This window comes from Drosophila grimshawi, unplaced genomic scaffold (genome assembly GCF_018153295.1).
Source record: "Drosophila grimshawi isolate 15287-2541.00 unplaced genomic scaffold, ASM1815329v1 contig_848, whole genome shotgun sequence".
NCBI classification, from domain to species: domain Eukaryota; kingdom Metazoa; phylum Arthropoda; class Insecta; order Diptera; family Drosophilidae; genus Drosophila; species Drosophila grimshawi.
In genome coordinates, this window is record NW_025063692.1 from 17,552,960 (window position 1) to 17,566,657 (window position 13,698).

General features: G+C 39.6%; 3 protein-coding genes across 3 annotated transcripts; 2 read left to right on the forward strand and 1 right to left on the reverse strand.

The window, feature by feature from the left end:
- Positions 1-238: 238 nt before the first annotated feature.
- On the reverse strand, positions 239-2,451 carry LOC6564493 (nudC domain-containing protein 1). Its single transcript, XM_001991608.2, has 2 exons — positions 1,083-2,451; positions 239-799 (listed from the first exon to the last, which is right to left on the reverse strand). The coding sequence occupies exons 1-2, from the start codon at positions 2,338-2,340 to the stop codon at positions 315-317; spliced, it is 1,743 nt and encodes a 580-aa protein (XP_001991644.1). The 5' UTR covers positions 2,341-2,451; the 3' UTR covers positions 239-314.
- A 436-nt stretch (positions 2,452-2,887) lies between these two features.
- Positions 2,888-4,416, forward strand: LOC6564492 (transmembrane emp24 domain-containing protein 3). Its single transcript, XM_001991607.2, has 2 exons — positions 2,888-3,039; positions 3,137-4,416. The coding sequence occupies exon 2, from the start codon at positions 3,343-3,345 to the stop codon at positions 4,057-4,059; it is 717 nt and encodes a 238-aa protein (XP_001991643.1). The 5' UTR covers positions 2,888-3,039; positions 3,137-3,342; the 3' UTR covers positions 4,060-4,416.
- A 5,193-nt stretch (positions 4,417-9,609) lies between these two features.
- LOC6564491 (ctenidin-3-like) lies at positions 9,610-10,413 on the forward strand. The gene is given in 2 exon segments (XM_043216217.1): positions 9,610-9,674; positions 9,868-10,413. Coding segments are annotated over 2 exon segments (552 nt in total). The 5' UTR covers positions 9,610-9,668.
- Positions 10,414-13,698: the final 3,285 nt, after the last annotated feature.

Below are 13,698 nucleotides of genomic sequence, written 5' to 3' on the forward strand. Positions count from 1 at the left end.
GTAATTAGTGACTCAAATTGAATTTCCAGCGTTATAACGACAACGATATTCAACACAAATTCCAAAAAAAAATAACTATAAAACCTGCCACTGCGCGCGGCTATTTATGTAAAAAAAATGTTGTACGTATTTCGTGGCGAGTGCTGCCAGACAATGCAAATTCTCTTATACATGCGGTGCATATGGCAGCACAAACAGCTGTTTGTGCTCAAGATGGGCGCTCAAATTCAAAAACGCATTGACTTTTACATTGAATGTATTTGAAACAAACAAAAAAAAAAAGAGGAAAAACGCAGCTGTTGGAATCACATGTTCTATACTTGTAAATAGAGTAAAGCATTTTCGGTGAGAATAGTGATGACATTCGGAGCTGTGGCCAAGCCCATCACCTCGCCCACATCATGGTCGAGTGTGACTAAATTCTGCTTGCCGATGACCACCTGCGGCCCGTTTCGATTGCGAAGGCCTCCGGCGGAATCGTAGCGCGGCTTATAGATATACACATGGCGATAGTCCTCCGTTATGACCGCATAGTCCAGTTCCGGGCAGCAGTCGATGAATTTGCGCTTCCTCTTCGATGCCTGCACATAGCCAAACGCATGCAGATTCCCCTCGTGCCGCACACCCCACTCGTCCGGTCGTGCCGGCTGAAATTGTTGCAGCCAGATCGATGCATCCACACCCTGACGTGTCGCAAATGCCGCCGGATAGCCGGCGCGCAACGTGGTCGCAAACAACGGAGGCGCTGCCCCCAATAATATTGTGTGCGTTATCCTTGAGGCGGATAAGTTGAATCGAACTGCAAACGAAGGGAAAATTTCAAATTTTTCCTTTATTTTTTCAACAGTCACATTTCAAAAAAGTTTAAACCGTCAGTTTTTTTTTAATTAGTTGAAAACTCTTTGAAATTTGCCTATTCAAATTTAGAATTGGAATCATGACTAAAATTGTTAAATGCAAATAAAAATGTATCCCAAAAAATGCAATTTGAAATTTGTCTACTAAAATGTCGTATTAGAATCTTATCTGAAATCATCCTTAATTCTTTTTCTAATTTCTTTTTTTTTTGGTTTTCTGCTCACCCATTTTAATGTCAGCGTCGCTGTCGCCCAGCGGAAAATCGCATTCTTCAATAGGATCCTCCAGATTCGGTATGGGGAGCTGAGCTGGCTCCGAGTCTGAGTCCGACGATTCTTCTGTCGCCGCCGGATGCTGCTCAGCTGGCAGAGTCGCCGGTTCGGCGTCTAGCAAAAGTTGTGGCCAAAGCTGCTCCACTCGCTTGACGAGCGTCAATTGCAACGACTGCCCCTCCACCGTCCACGTGGTCAGCTCCTCCGCCACGCTGGCAAAGAGGCCCCCATCGAGCAGCGCCGCCTGTTCCTGCATCTCCACCAAGACATGATCCTGTGTGCACTGTATGTGTAAATCATTGCGATTGACGTTGCTGGGTAGGGGGAAGCGGACAACGATATCATCGTTGGTCTGCGACCAGCTGTATGCAGTTTCGGCTCCGTCTACACCTTTCTCCTGCCTCAAAAGCCGGGCAGCAACGGCTTCCGCTTCGGCTTTTGTTTGGATTTCGTGATTGGAGCAGAGCACCAAGGATTCGGCACGCGGCTCAAAGGCACAATAGTAAAGGGAACCCGTCGTCTGCAGTCGCTCGCAAATGTTGTACATCCATGTCGAATCGGGCAATGCGTCCAGTGTCCAACGTGACCAGATCAGCTGCCATGCATGACCCGATTCCATACGCTGTACATGACCCGCCGCAATGGAGATTTGTTTGCGCTCATGCATCATATCCAAACGAGCATCCAAGAGTACAAATCCCCGTTGCTGGTCAGCCACATTAATGGGCGCCATGCTCACCAATTGCCACGTGGACGAGTCACGCCTGCGATCTCCAGTCTCGAGCAGGTGCAGCGCCAGCATACCATCGCACAGCACACAATACTTCTCCGAGATGAAGCGCAGCGTATAATTGTAATCGCCGGCAAGATGCGCGAAGCCATCGCCATGATTCTCACGCTGCAGCGTGTAAACGATGCGCTGCTCACGCGGCTGCCCATGGAGCTCATCGTATGAGCACAGTACGATCTGATGGCAATCGTTGACGTAGTAGCTGCTGTGACGCGCCCACGGATCGCTCTGCAGCAAATTGTGGCGGGCGAAGAGCTCAACGTGCAGCAACGAGTATTGATTTGCGTGCGGCTTCAATCGAAACGGATCGCGATCGAAGCTTTGTCGCAGCACCGGCACCGCATCGAAGGAGAGTTTGTAGCCATCGAATTTGGGACAGAGCAGGTTGCGGTCAACATTAAGGTCCACCACCGTCGACATGCTGCTCCGATTTCCACCTTACTAAAGCAGATAAATTTTAAATAAATAGTTTTACGAATACAAACACAAAGTTGCTCGAATTTCAATTTTGCCAGTGCAGTGTTGCAAAACGGTGTAAAGTACTCTGTTAACATACTATGCAAGGATGACTTTTCTGTAGCTCATTCTAGGAATGAATTTGCTATGCTTGCTATGTAATTGATAATACATGAATTCTTATATTAGTTTCTTGAACAATTTCATAAGCCTCATAAGTTAACATAAGTTGTAATTAAAATATTAACAAGGTGGCAGCGCTCTACCGACTCAGCTGTAAACAAACATTTCAAATGCATTAGTTAGCGCAACAATGAGTTTGGTATTTACAGCTGCAAACAATATGCAAATTATTTTCGAATAAGCGCCAAATTGATTACCTCAAATATATTGAGAAAAATAATTAATAAATAAATAACAGCAAGTGTCATTACAGCACAGCCATTGTTACTTTGCCCATCTGTTAGCAAAGTTGGCATACGTGTTCTTTGCAACTCTGCCCGTCCAGTGCTGCACAATACACACCAAAAAGAGTGTTGACACGTTGACAGAACATTTGGCAAGTGCCTTATGAGAACTTAATTTTTAACAAAAAAAAAAACAAATTATTTTTAGCCAGCAAGCGAGTCACAAGAATCAAGACGAAACGGGTTAATTGAACAGGTGAATATTGTTGAACATACGCGCCTTTGTTATTCGATGTAATAATATTGCCTGTGTGTGTGTGCGTGTGTGTGTCTTGTCTGGATGTATTTTGCAGCTGAAGTAGCCGAAGGAGAAGAAGAAGAAGCTGAGAAAAGCCGATATTGACGAATAACGGGGATTTGAGGGCCTGTTTGTCGTCGGATGCTGCAGCGTGGCAGCAAACACACAGCACCCAAATACACACACACACACACACATACGCTTTTAATTATAAACTAGCCGAATACCAAATAGTCAACAAGCAATAACAAAAAAAAAAAAATGCGCGACAACCAAAGCAAAAACTGCAACACCAGCAGCAGCAGCAGCAACAGCAGCCGCAACAGCAGCCGCAACAACAAATGGACAACATTGATGTGTTTGTCGTTGTCGCTATCATTTTTGGTGTCGTGCAGCGAAGCCGTTGAATTTACATTCGATTTGGCGGACAATGCCGAGGATTGTTTCTACGAGGAGATCAATCGGAATACAAGCGCCTATTTTGAATTTCAAGTCTCCGCCGGCGGCCAACTGGATGTGGATGTTGTGTTGAAGGATCCAAATAATCAGATCATCTATTCGATGGATCGAGCGACCTTCGATAGCCATCAGTTTACGGCGGAGATGAAGGGCGTGTATACGGCATGCTTTAGCAATAAATTTTCAGCGTTTTCGCACAAAATCGTCTACGTGGACTTTCAGGTGGGCGAGGAGCCAGCGCTGCCCGGCGTCGATGAGCATGCGACGGTGCTGACACAAATGGAGACGTCATCGCAGGCGATACACAAGGCGCTCAACGATATCCTTGATGCGCAGACGCATCATCGCTTGAGGGAGGCGCAGGGACGCAAACGGGCCGAGGATCTTAATCAGCGTGTCATGCTTTGGTCATCGGTGGAAACGGCGGCCGTTGTCCTCATTGGACTGCTGCAAATTTTGGTGTTGCGCAATTTCTTTACGGATCGCAAGCCCAGCCAGACGCAATATGCACGCCTCTAGAATAGTTAAGGATGAATCTGAAGGAGAATACACACAGAATGCAGGACACACACAAACATTAAAAAAACAGGATGCAGAACTATCTCTTCAAACCATACATATAAATTTACATACACAAATACGATCTTCTTGGGCTAGCTCCTCACATGTATTCCATTCCCCCCCTGGTCATCTATCGATAATTGTTTTTTTTTTTTTTTAGCCACGAACCCAAAAAAAAACCAGAGCAGAATGCTATTTTTTTGCCTAAAATATAAAGAAGCGATAAAAAAAAACAACAGCAAAAAAAAACACATTAAACAAAAAACAATGTAAAATGCTGCGTTTGTCCTTTTTTTGCCAATAACAATTTCGTTTCCTTTTTTGTTGTTGTGAAGATGGGTGTAGGGAATGGCGCCACAAATGGTTGCCATCAATTATATTAGCTTGTTGTGGCACAGACAGAATGTTGTTGTTGTTGTTGTTGCCGCCGCCATGCAGCAGTTGCTGCTTGCAGGAAGCAAGAGAATTACGAAACAGGCGGAAATTCGCGAAGCTCAACTCATATAACTGAAAACGATAGCAACTATTACAGCTGGCTGCTATTTGTTGGTTGGCACCGTGGCATTTTGCACTCAAAATCATCATATTTTGATCAAAAGTGCTTTTTGGCTCGTTCACTGCCACAGGGCAAAGCGGCCCAAATCCACAAAAAAATAAAACAAAACAAAAAAAAATTGTGATAGCTTGACAACAACTGTATAATCAAAGAAGTTGCACGGAGAGAGGGAAGTTCGCACAAGTAAAAAAATGTATATATATATATATAGATATATATATATATGCTTAGCATGACTGAACCGTAGCCGCGACGGCGAATTCGATGCGGCAATATTGTCGGGGCTCACAGTTCAAGCAAGCGACAGGCAGTCGGCAGTCGGCGCAATTTGTACGAAAGCAAACAACAAAAACACGTTTGGCTCCAGCGACAACAGCAGCAGCAGCAACAACAATAACAATTGCGGCAACTGCGATGACGGCGTTCATTTAAATGAGGCGCACAACAGCAGCAACTTGAGCTGCTGCCTGAGAGACCTGCTGTTCCACTACACCAAAGAGCAGAAAGCAGCGACGTCATCACAGACACACACACAGAGAGAGAGAGAGAGAGACACACACACACAGACAGAGACACGTGCATGCAAGTGCCTTTAACATAGGTCGAGGTTGTCGCGATTTCGGATGCTGCTTCCTCGTTTCCAGCTCAAACGACAAAAGAAAAAGAAAAAAAAGAAAAGGAAAAGAAAACAGAAAAAAAAACTTTTTCAGACACCTAAATACTCTTGGCAACTTTTAATTGAGCTTTAAGATTTGGTACTTAATTGCTATTGTGGCGCGATCTTAATTCAATCAATTTTCAATCAGAAAGTAGGCTAAAAACGTTTATTTTCCAATTAACAGTCGCAGTCGCTGTGCAGCCTTTTACAGCTAGGCATTCATAATTGGCACAACAAATTAAATATTTAGTTTAATATTTCATAATTATAATACCATAACACAACCTTGGCGTTATTAGTTAATTAATTAGTTATTCATTCTTGACAAGTCATTCACTGTGAAAACTCAAAATTAAAACACTTTCTTACTTTCTAAAGAATGGAAACCATCTCTTAGTCAGAAGGCGAATTATACTTGGAAACCTTCTTATTAAAACACCTAATGGACGCAATTGAATTTCAAGCAACTCGTTTGTTAAAATTGAACACCATTCTAAGTCATTTGCTCAAGAAATATGGCACAAATAAAGTCACGTTTTGGAAGAAGACTAAATCGATTTTATCCAGAGCAACTTGCTTTAAGTACCCCTGGCACAGCTCCTCTTGCTCCTCCTGCTTTAGCATTATTCAAGCAGTGAAGTTGCAGTAATTTCCATACAATCGTTAACATTTCTATATATATATATATATATATATATATATATAGAAAAATATATATCAGATATCAGCTATATCAGTGCATAGATGTAGCTACTTGAATTGAATGAATTATTTATTTTATGTAGACTACTATCAATCGACACAGCGCAATTACAAGAATAAAAAGATGTGTTTCAGGAGGAATACCGACTTGGCTTCGAAATATATAAATACTCGTATATATATATATGTATATATATAGGTAAAATTAAAAATAAAAAACACTTGTCCTGGAGCCAGCCAAAGGAAACAGGAAACAATTGAAACAATCGATTATTTTTAAGAAATAAGAAAGTTAAAACTTGTGTGAGAGTATTTCAAGTTGAATATTGCAATTTTGCCGTTTTTATTTTACTTGACTCAGCTTAACATTATTTTTAAGTTTTGAAATGAAGTATTGGCAATATTATTTTGGCATGTGAAATAAGATGGGCGTGGCGTCAATTTTGTCGTATTAACGTTTACATCCAACATATAATGCTGATTCCCTAATTTTGTCGATGGGGGATTATTGGACACAATGTTGCCTGTTACGAGACAAAAGATTTAACTGCATTTTTCTGTTGAGCTTTTTTCATTTGATTTGGTTTTTTTTTTGTTTTGTTTTTTTCATCTGCTGCATCTAGGCGGGGGGCGGTGAAAAGCGGTGTTCACTTGACTTTTACCGTTGTCTTACGACCGGCAATATTTTGTTTAGCAACGCTGCAATTTGCGATTTTCCTCATGTTTTTCTTCGGCCCCTTCTTTATTTTCATAGCTATAACATTGTGTAATTGTCGCTTATTGATTATTATGATCTTTTTTTATACGCATTTCATTTCGAAAACTATTTATGAGTTTTGCTTCTTTTTTTTTTGTCTTAATAAACTATTGTCCGTAATTATACCCAACACCCATTGCAAAAGGGATAGAAAGTGTGCCATCAACTTGTGCAAGTTGATGTAACAGCCAGTCATATATATTTGTTCATTTTCTTTTTTTCAGAGTGTATTTGCCTGTAAAGGATTGTTTCTACTCTGCCATTCACAAGCACTCAAAGACAGATTTCCTTATTAAATGTGTGTGTTTTCATCAAGTTGTTTGTAAAAGGCTGTCGGAAGCATAAAGCTGTTTTCCTTTCCTTTAAATGAATGAATAATGAATAAAGAGTATCAACTTTATACTCCATTGCAGATCGATTCAATAGGCAGATTTTCTTATTCAATTTGTGTTCATTTAAATTGTTCGACCAATTTTTGCTTACACTTCGATTACTTCATAGTTCAGTTGAGGCCAACGGGTTTCTTATCTGCAACTGTCTGCCTTATCATAATTATAATGATTGTGTGGCACTTACTTAAATTACGGACTATTTAAAAATACAAAAACTACACAATTAAATTGTGTTTATATATTTACACAATGATACCGAAGGTTGAATATTGATAATAGCATATCTATAAAATCAAACATCTTCCACAATTTTGCATCAAGATTGATTAAAAGCAGATTGCTGGTGAAACATCTTGAAAAATTGAAATATAAAATACTCAGACACGCCCCTGCGCCCCTGAAACTCGGAAAATCCAGTTTGTATGCCCTTCAAAATTTGAAAGCGGGTATATATATTTAACTGGCAAGAGGTAGCATCTCCGATCCCATAAAGTAGAGAAGTAGTATAGTATAACAGAGGCAGAGGCTATAAGAGCTACAGACTTCTTATTTTAAATATAAGTTGTTGTGTGCCACAGTTTGATTTTATTATTATTTATTTATTTTATATACTTTGTTTTATTTGTTTATTTATTAAAAGTAATTGACTCATTATAGATGAACTGTAAAAATTTCATGAATGTCGAATATTTCATATTGAACAATCTGATATCAGCAAGCCTATTATTATTATTGGCTTGATTCTAGTTAGATATATTATTCGTTGGCTTAATTATCAAATTATTATTATTAATAATTATTATAATAAGAGTTTTTACTTTTTATAAATCAAACTTAAGCCACCATTAATTTCCTTCATGGCCAATTCGACGAGACTTGCTTAGCTGAACGCCTTATCCAATCCCGACCCCCACGCGTGACCCCGCGGAGTGCATGGTAATTGTGTTGAACGTTTATTGTTAAGTGAATAAACGCACAAAATAAAGCAACTGAAGTGGGTATTAACCGACTGGGGAATACTCGGTTAGCAGTGGACTGAAATTTGAGAATCAACCTTCAATATTTGGTTACTCTAATAATAAAATTACAAGGGTTACAAATGATGATCTGTATATCCCTGGCCAGGGAATATGTATGTAAGTCGACGTATAAGGAATTCTAACTTCGCTATTAGGGTTATATAACGCCAGAAGCAATGCGTCGTATACGTGTTGCACATATTGCGTATACGCAGCGGGTGTGCCAAGATATGCCGGATAGAATCGAGAAGTGGCATGCACTAATGGGGCAAATGTAAATGAAGCAATGGCAGCAGCAAACAGCAAGACACGTTCAGCAAAATAAGCAGCAAGTTGCAAGTTGGGCCGAAGCATCAATAGCAGCAGCAGCAGCAGCAGCAGCAGCAGCAGCAGCCGTTGCTTATGTAATGGGAAAGGTGCACTTAATGGCTGTGTGGCTGTGTCTGAGGTTGCGGCTGTAGTTGCTGTTGCTGTTGTTTTTGTTGTTGCGGATGCAAACGCAAACAAGTCGCCCCCAACCCTGGCAGATGCTGCTGCCGCTGTGGCAACTGCAGTTGCAGATGCAGATGCGACTAACACACCGTAAAAAATATTTGCAACGAGTTTATTTATTTTTTTTTTTTAATTTAAGCAATGCATTTATTGGAAATATGTTTTATTATTTAAACAGGTTTTATTTGTATAAGAAGTCTGTAATAAATGTTTTGTGTTTTTTCCTTAAGTATTCTAATTGTTTTTATTTTAACATTGTAGCTGGAAGTATCTGGAAAGAAAAGTTGTACAACAACAAAATAATAAAATGTAGGTGAATAAATGTCAACAATAGTCAATAGAAAAATATATTGTAATTATAGTGTGTAGCAGCATTTTGTTGCCTGTTATGAGTTGTTGCCAATTGCTGGCTGGAGTAAGGCTAAAAAGAAGTACGATAATGAAAGGGGGCCGGCGTAGGGGCGGGAAGCGAGGGTCTATTGGTATGCCGTCTGGCTGGAGTCTCACTTTCGCCTAATGCCAAATGATGCGGCAGCATTTGGCCCATATTGTAAGAAAGGTGCACACACACACACACACACACACACACACACACACACACACACATAGATACAGCGTGGCAGACGGTTGGCAGTAATCATGACAGCATCGGGAAAAATTGTAGATGCACAAGCGTTGCTTGGCATCTCATAGCGCAACAAATGCTGGGACTTGGGACTTGGGACGGGGCAGGCGAACTGTGTTTTGTTGTTTTTATTGTCTGGGTTTTTCTTCTTTTTTTTTTGTTTTTGGTTTTGTTTTTTTTTTTGTTGTTGTTGGAAAAGCATTTTTCCGGTTAACGTGTGGCACAATTGCCAGGGGTATAAAAGTCACAACTGCCGGCTGTGGTCATGTCAGTCTTGATTCGTGCTCCACACCAAGCGTGCAACACAGGATATAAACAGATTATAAGCCGACAACAAATATTACAAAACTTCAAACGTCTTCAGCCATGAAAGTACGTACGCGAATTCACGTCTCGTATACGTGATAAATATATGAGCAAACGCTTATTGCGCATACGCCGCGTGCAACATTTGCATTTGTTTTTTTGTTTGTTTGTTTTTTTGTTTGTTTTGCTGTTGTTTTTGTTGTTAAGTGTTTTGTGGTATTGCTCAAGTGTTTTGTTTGCTTTGTTCTCCCTTTTGCAGGCCTTTGTGTGTCTTTTGCTGATTGGTGTCGCCGGCGTTACGGCCAAGCCTAAGCCAGGAGGAGGCGGTGGCTGGTCCTCGGGCGGCGGTGGCGGCGGCGGACATGGCGGTGGCGGTGGCGGTGATGTCCAAGTTATCAAAGTCATCACTGAAAGCGGTGGCGGCGGCGGCGGTGGCGGCTGGTCTTCCGGTGGCGGTGGAGGCGGTGGTTGGTCCTCTGGAGGTGGCGGCGGCGGCGGTGGCTGGGCTTCTTGCGGCGGCGGCGGCTGCGGCGGCGGTAGTGATATAAAGCTGATCAAGATCATCAGTCTGGGCGGCGGTGGAGGCTGATGCGGCGGACATGGTGGCGGATATGGTGGCGGACATGGCGGCGGCGGTGGCGGACATGGCGGCGGCGGCGGCGGTGGTGCCACCAAGATCATCAAAATTATTAAGCTAGGCGGCGGCGGTGGTGGCGGTCACGGTGGCGGCGGCGGCGGTGGTGGCTGGTCCTCCGGTGGTGGTGGCGGCGGCGGTGGCTGGCAGCCATCTGGTGGCTGGGCCTGAGCTACTTAAGTCAGGCAACTGTAAATATTGTAAATAATTGAAGCGATATTTGTTTTTATGTTATTTTTTGTTTTGTTAGTTTTTTTTTTTTGTTTCAAAACATTTCGTTTCATCTGTAAACAAAAAAATGAAATTTAATTATGCAATGCAAATTGCAAAGATTTTGTATTAAATGTTATTGCACAACTTGTGGTCCGAACTTGGCCAAAAGACTACCGCATATTTGAAGACAATCAATAAATATATTATCAACTGTTATTTTATAGCTGCCATCTGTCTTTTAACTAAATCTATTTATTGGCTGACATCTTTGACAAATGTTCATTGCATATAATACAAATAATAATAGTATGTAAAATGCTGGGTTCAAAACCGTTTTGTTTGTTTTTGAACGAAAAGATTTGAGACTCGACAGCTTTTGTTTGTCACTAAAACAAAACACTGGAGTCAAAAGGCCCAAAGTATACGACTGACTTATACCCTGTCAGGTAAGGCTAGGTTAAGCGGTTGTCAACCTATAAGGTCGACACATTTATACCCTGTAGCCGCTGCTGATTTCTCTATTTCAAATTAAGCAGAAAATTAACTCTTCGAGTGAGAGAATAAAACATTTTCCAATTTACAAACCGACTCGAAAAACAAGCGAACTAAAATGTACTTTAAAAACAGAAAATGGAGTTTATTTTGTAATTTGCTGAACATTAAATATCACTGTTCCAATTGCTGATATCGAAGAAGTAGTTCAATTTCCGACAGTTTCCTGGAAACTCCCTAGAAATGGAGAAACTTTTCGGCATTGCCAGAGGAGCTGGCCGTGGAAATAGTGAAAGATTATTTGATGCTACAATTTTAGAGCTACTTAAACTCGCCTCAAAAGATTAGCATATATATCGCCGAGTGTTTTAGAGGTAAATTAGGCCAAATTCGCCGGAAATAGTGTTAGCTACATATTTGAAAGGTATTGCATAAAAAAGTTGGTAATGAACATTCAAAGAGCCATTAGTGATGAGCTAACATCATACTGGGTATCTGCTCGTTGAGCACTTTCCCTATCTGATCATTCTATGCTGGATGGATGACAACTGTTAGATTGCTTTGTTGTTAGATTGCTTAATTTGTTAATAATAAATAAATAGTTAATAAATGGCAATTAGCAAATGGCAAAATCTTGGCAGTTGTTAGTAAAAACCACAATCAACAAAAATTGCCAGTGTTTCTGTGCTCTTTTTTTTTCACGCGTTTTTAGCCGCTGGCCTTTTTTTTTGTTTGATGTTTTGGGCCACACACGTCAATAAAAGTCGACTGAAATTTGATGCACAGATGCAGGTGAATGGGCCCAGATGATGTGAAGGACATGTGTAAATGAATTTTGGGGCTTGAAATTGGTGCGATTAAACGATTGGAGCGATTTGATTGATGTAATTTTGTTTAATGCTAATTATGTACAGCAACAGCCAGTGGAGACTTGATTGGAGAGCGGGGAAGTGTGGCCAGAAAGCTGTCTGTCAATACATATTTGCCACATTAAAAGCCCATTAAAGATCAACACGACTCACAGCAATCTGCTCCCCACAGTTGGTAGACCCCATGCCCCTTTAAAACAAGTCTTCATGCATTCATTTATGCCTTTGACTGTTTCCACACACATTTCGATTTGCATCCACAGCACTCATAATAGATGATGCCAATCAATGAATCTCAAATTCCACCAAAAAAAAAAAAAAAACACAAATCAAAAAAGGAAAAGAAAATAAATAAATAAAAAAATCACAACAATAAGAAAGCATATTAATAAAATCAACCTCAACACGCCCCAAAAAGCAGCAACGGATGATTTGAGCAAAAGTTTGACGCCGATTTGGCTGCCGCGGCTGCAAACGCTTGATGCTTTATGTATCAATTAGCTGGGCTGCTAACTCAGCTAGTTAATGCTGAACAGACAATGAGGGAGATAGCTAAAGAGAGAAAGAGAGAGAGAGAGAGAGAGAGAGAGAGAGAGAGAGAGAGAGAGAGAGAGAGAATGCGGCAGATCGGACATGACAGCTTAAGCGCCTTACGAGAGTCAATCAATGACTTTCAGTTCAGCCAAATTAATTCACAGAGTTCATTTAATTTTTATATTTGTAATAATGTTATATTGTTTGGTGACCACTTTTTAATTTAATTTAATGTGAATGAAATGCCTAAGATTAAAGCTAACGAAGAAAGAAAACAAATTTTAAAGAATCTGCCAATTCAATCATCATTAGTTAAATACATTTTGAATAAAAATAAACATTAATATAATAATAATAATAATAATAATAATAATAATAATAATAATAATAATAATAATAATAATAATAATAATAATAATAATAATAATAATAATAATAATAATAATAATAATAATAATAATAATAATAATAATAATAATAATAATAATAATAATAATAATAATAATAATAATAATAATAATAATAATAATAATAATAATAATAATAATAATAATAATAATAACAAGAATAAATGTATGCCTATTAAAAGAAATCTTAAAAATCTTTAATATTTTAGATTTTATTTTTAAGACATCCAAAAATACACTGTCAGAAAGTTTGCCTGAATCAGACCGATCTTGACCAAAGTGGACCAAAAAAATGTACAAAAATATTAAGTTCAATGTGATCAATTGATTGCATTTTTGCAGAGCGATCGTGTTGAGTGCCACTCGCTGGCCAATTTCAACTTCAGTTTCCCCTGTTTGTTTTCTTGTTTTTTTTTTTTGCTATATAATAATTTATTTATTTTTTTATGTTTTGTTGCTATTGTTTATTATCAGCTGTGGCTTTGCAAATTTTTGTTGAAACAACATTGGTATTGTGCGATGCATGTTGTTATTGTTGTTGTTGGCTGTTGGCTGTTATTGTTTGGCTGTTGCTACTTTATTGTTTGGCTGTTGCTTGTGCCACCCGATCCCGATTGGGTTGTAAAACTCACAGATACAATAGCTTTACGAGTATCACGGATGACATTATCGCGACACACACTTACAAATTGATAAATGATTTGACAATACAATTCATGTTTATGCAAATGAGAAAAACATTTGAAATCGCAAAACATCAATATCAATATATCAGTTCAGATTCGAGCATATCAATAATTGTGAAAATCTTTGAAATTACTATATATTAATTGGCATATATAGACGTTCTTGGAGCCTTACTATCAAAATAAATACAAATACCTATACAAATTGGGTAATATAATGGCAATGGAAATGATTACGATTGCGGCTCTTATAAT

Excerpts from the sequence above, each read along its gene's own strand:
- LOC6564493 (XM_001991608.2), bottom strand. The coding sequence starts at position 2,340 with ATGTCGACGGTGGTGGACCTTAATGTTGACCGCAACCTGCTCTGTCCC. Across the intron at positions 800-1,082 it reads CGACGCTGACATTAAAATGG|TTCGATTCAACTTATCCGCC; the intron begins GTGAGCAGAAAA and ends CTTCGTTTGCAG.
- LOC6564492 (XM_001991607.2), top strand. The coding sequence starts at position 3,343 with ATGCGCGACAACCAAAGCAAAAACTGCAACACCAGCAGCAGCAGCAGC.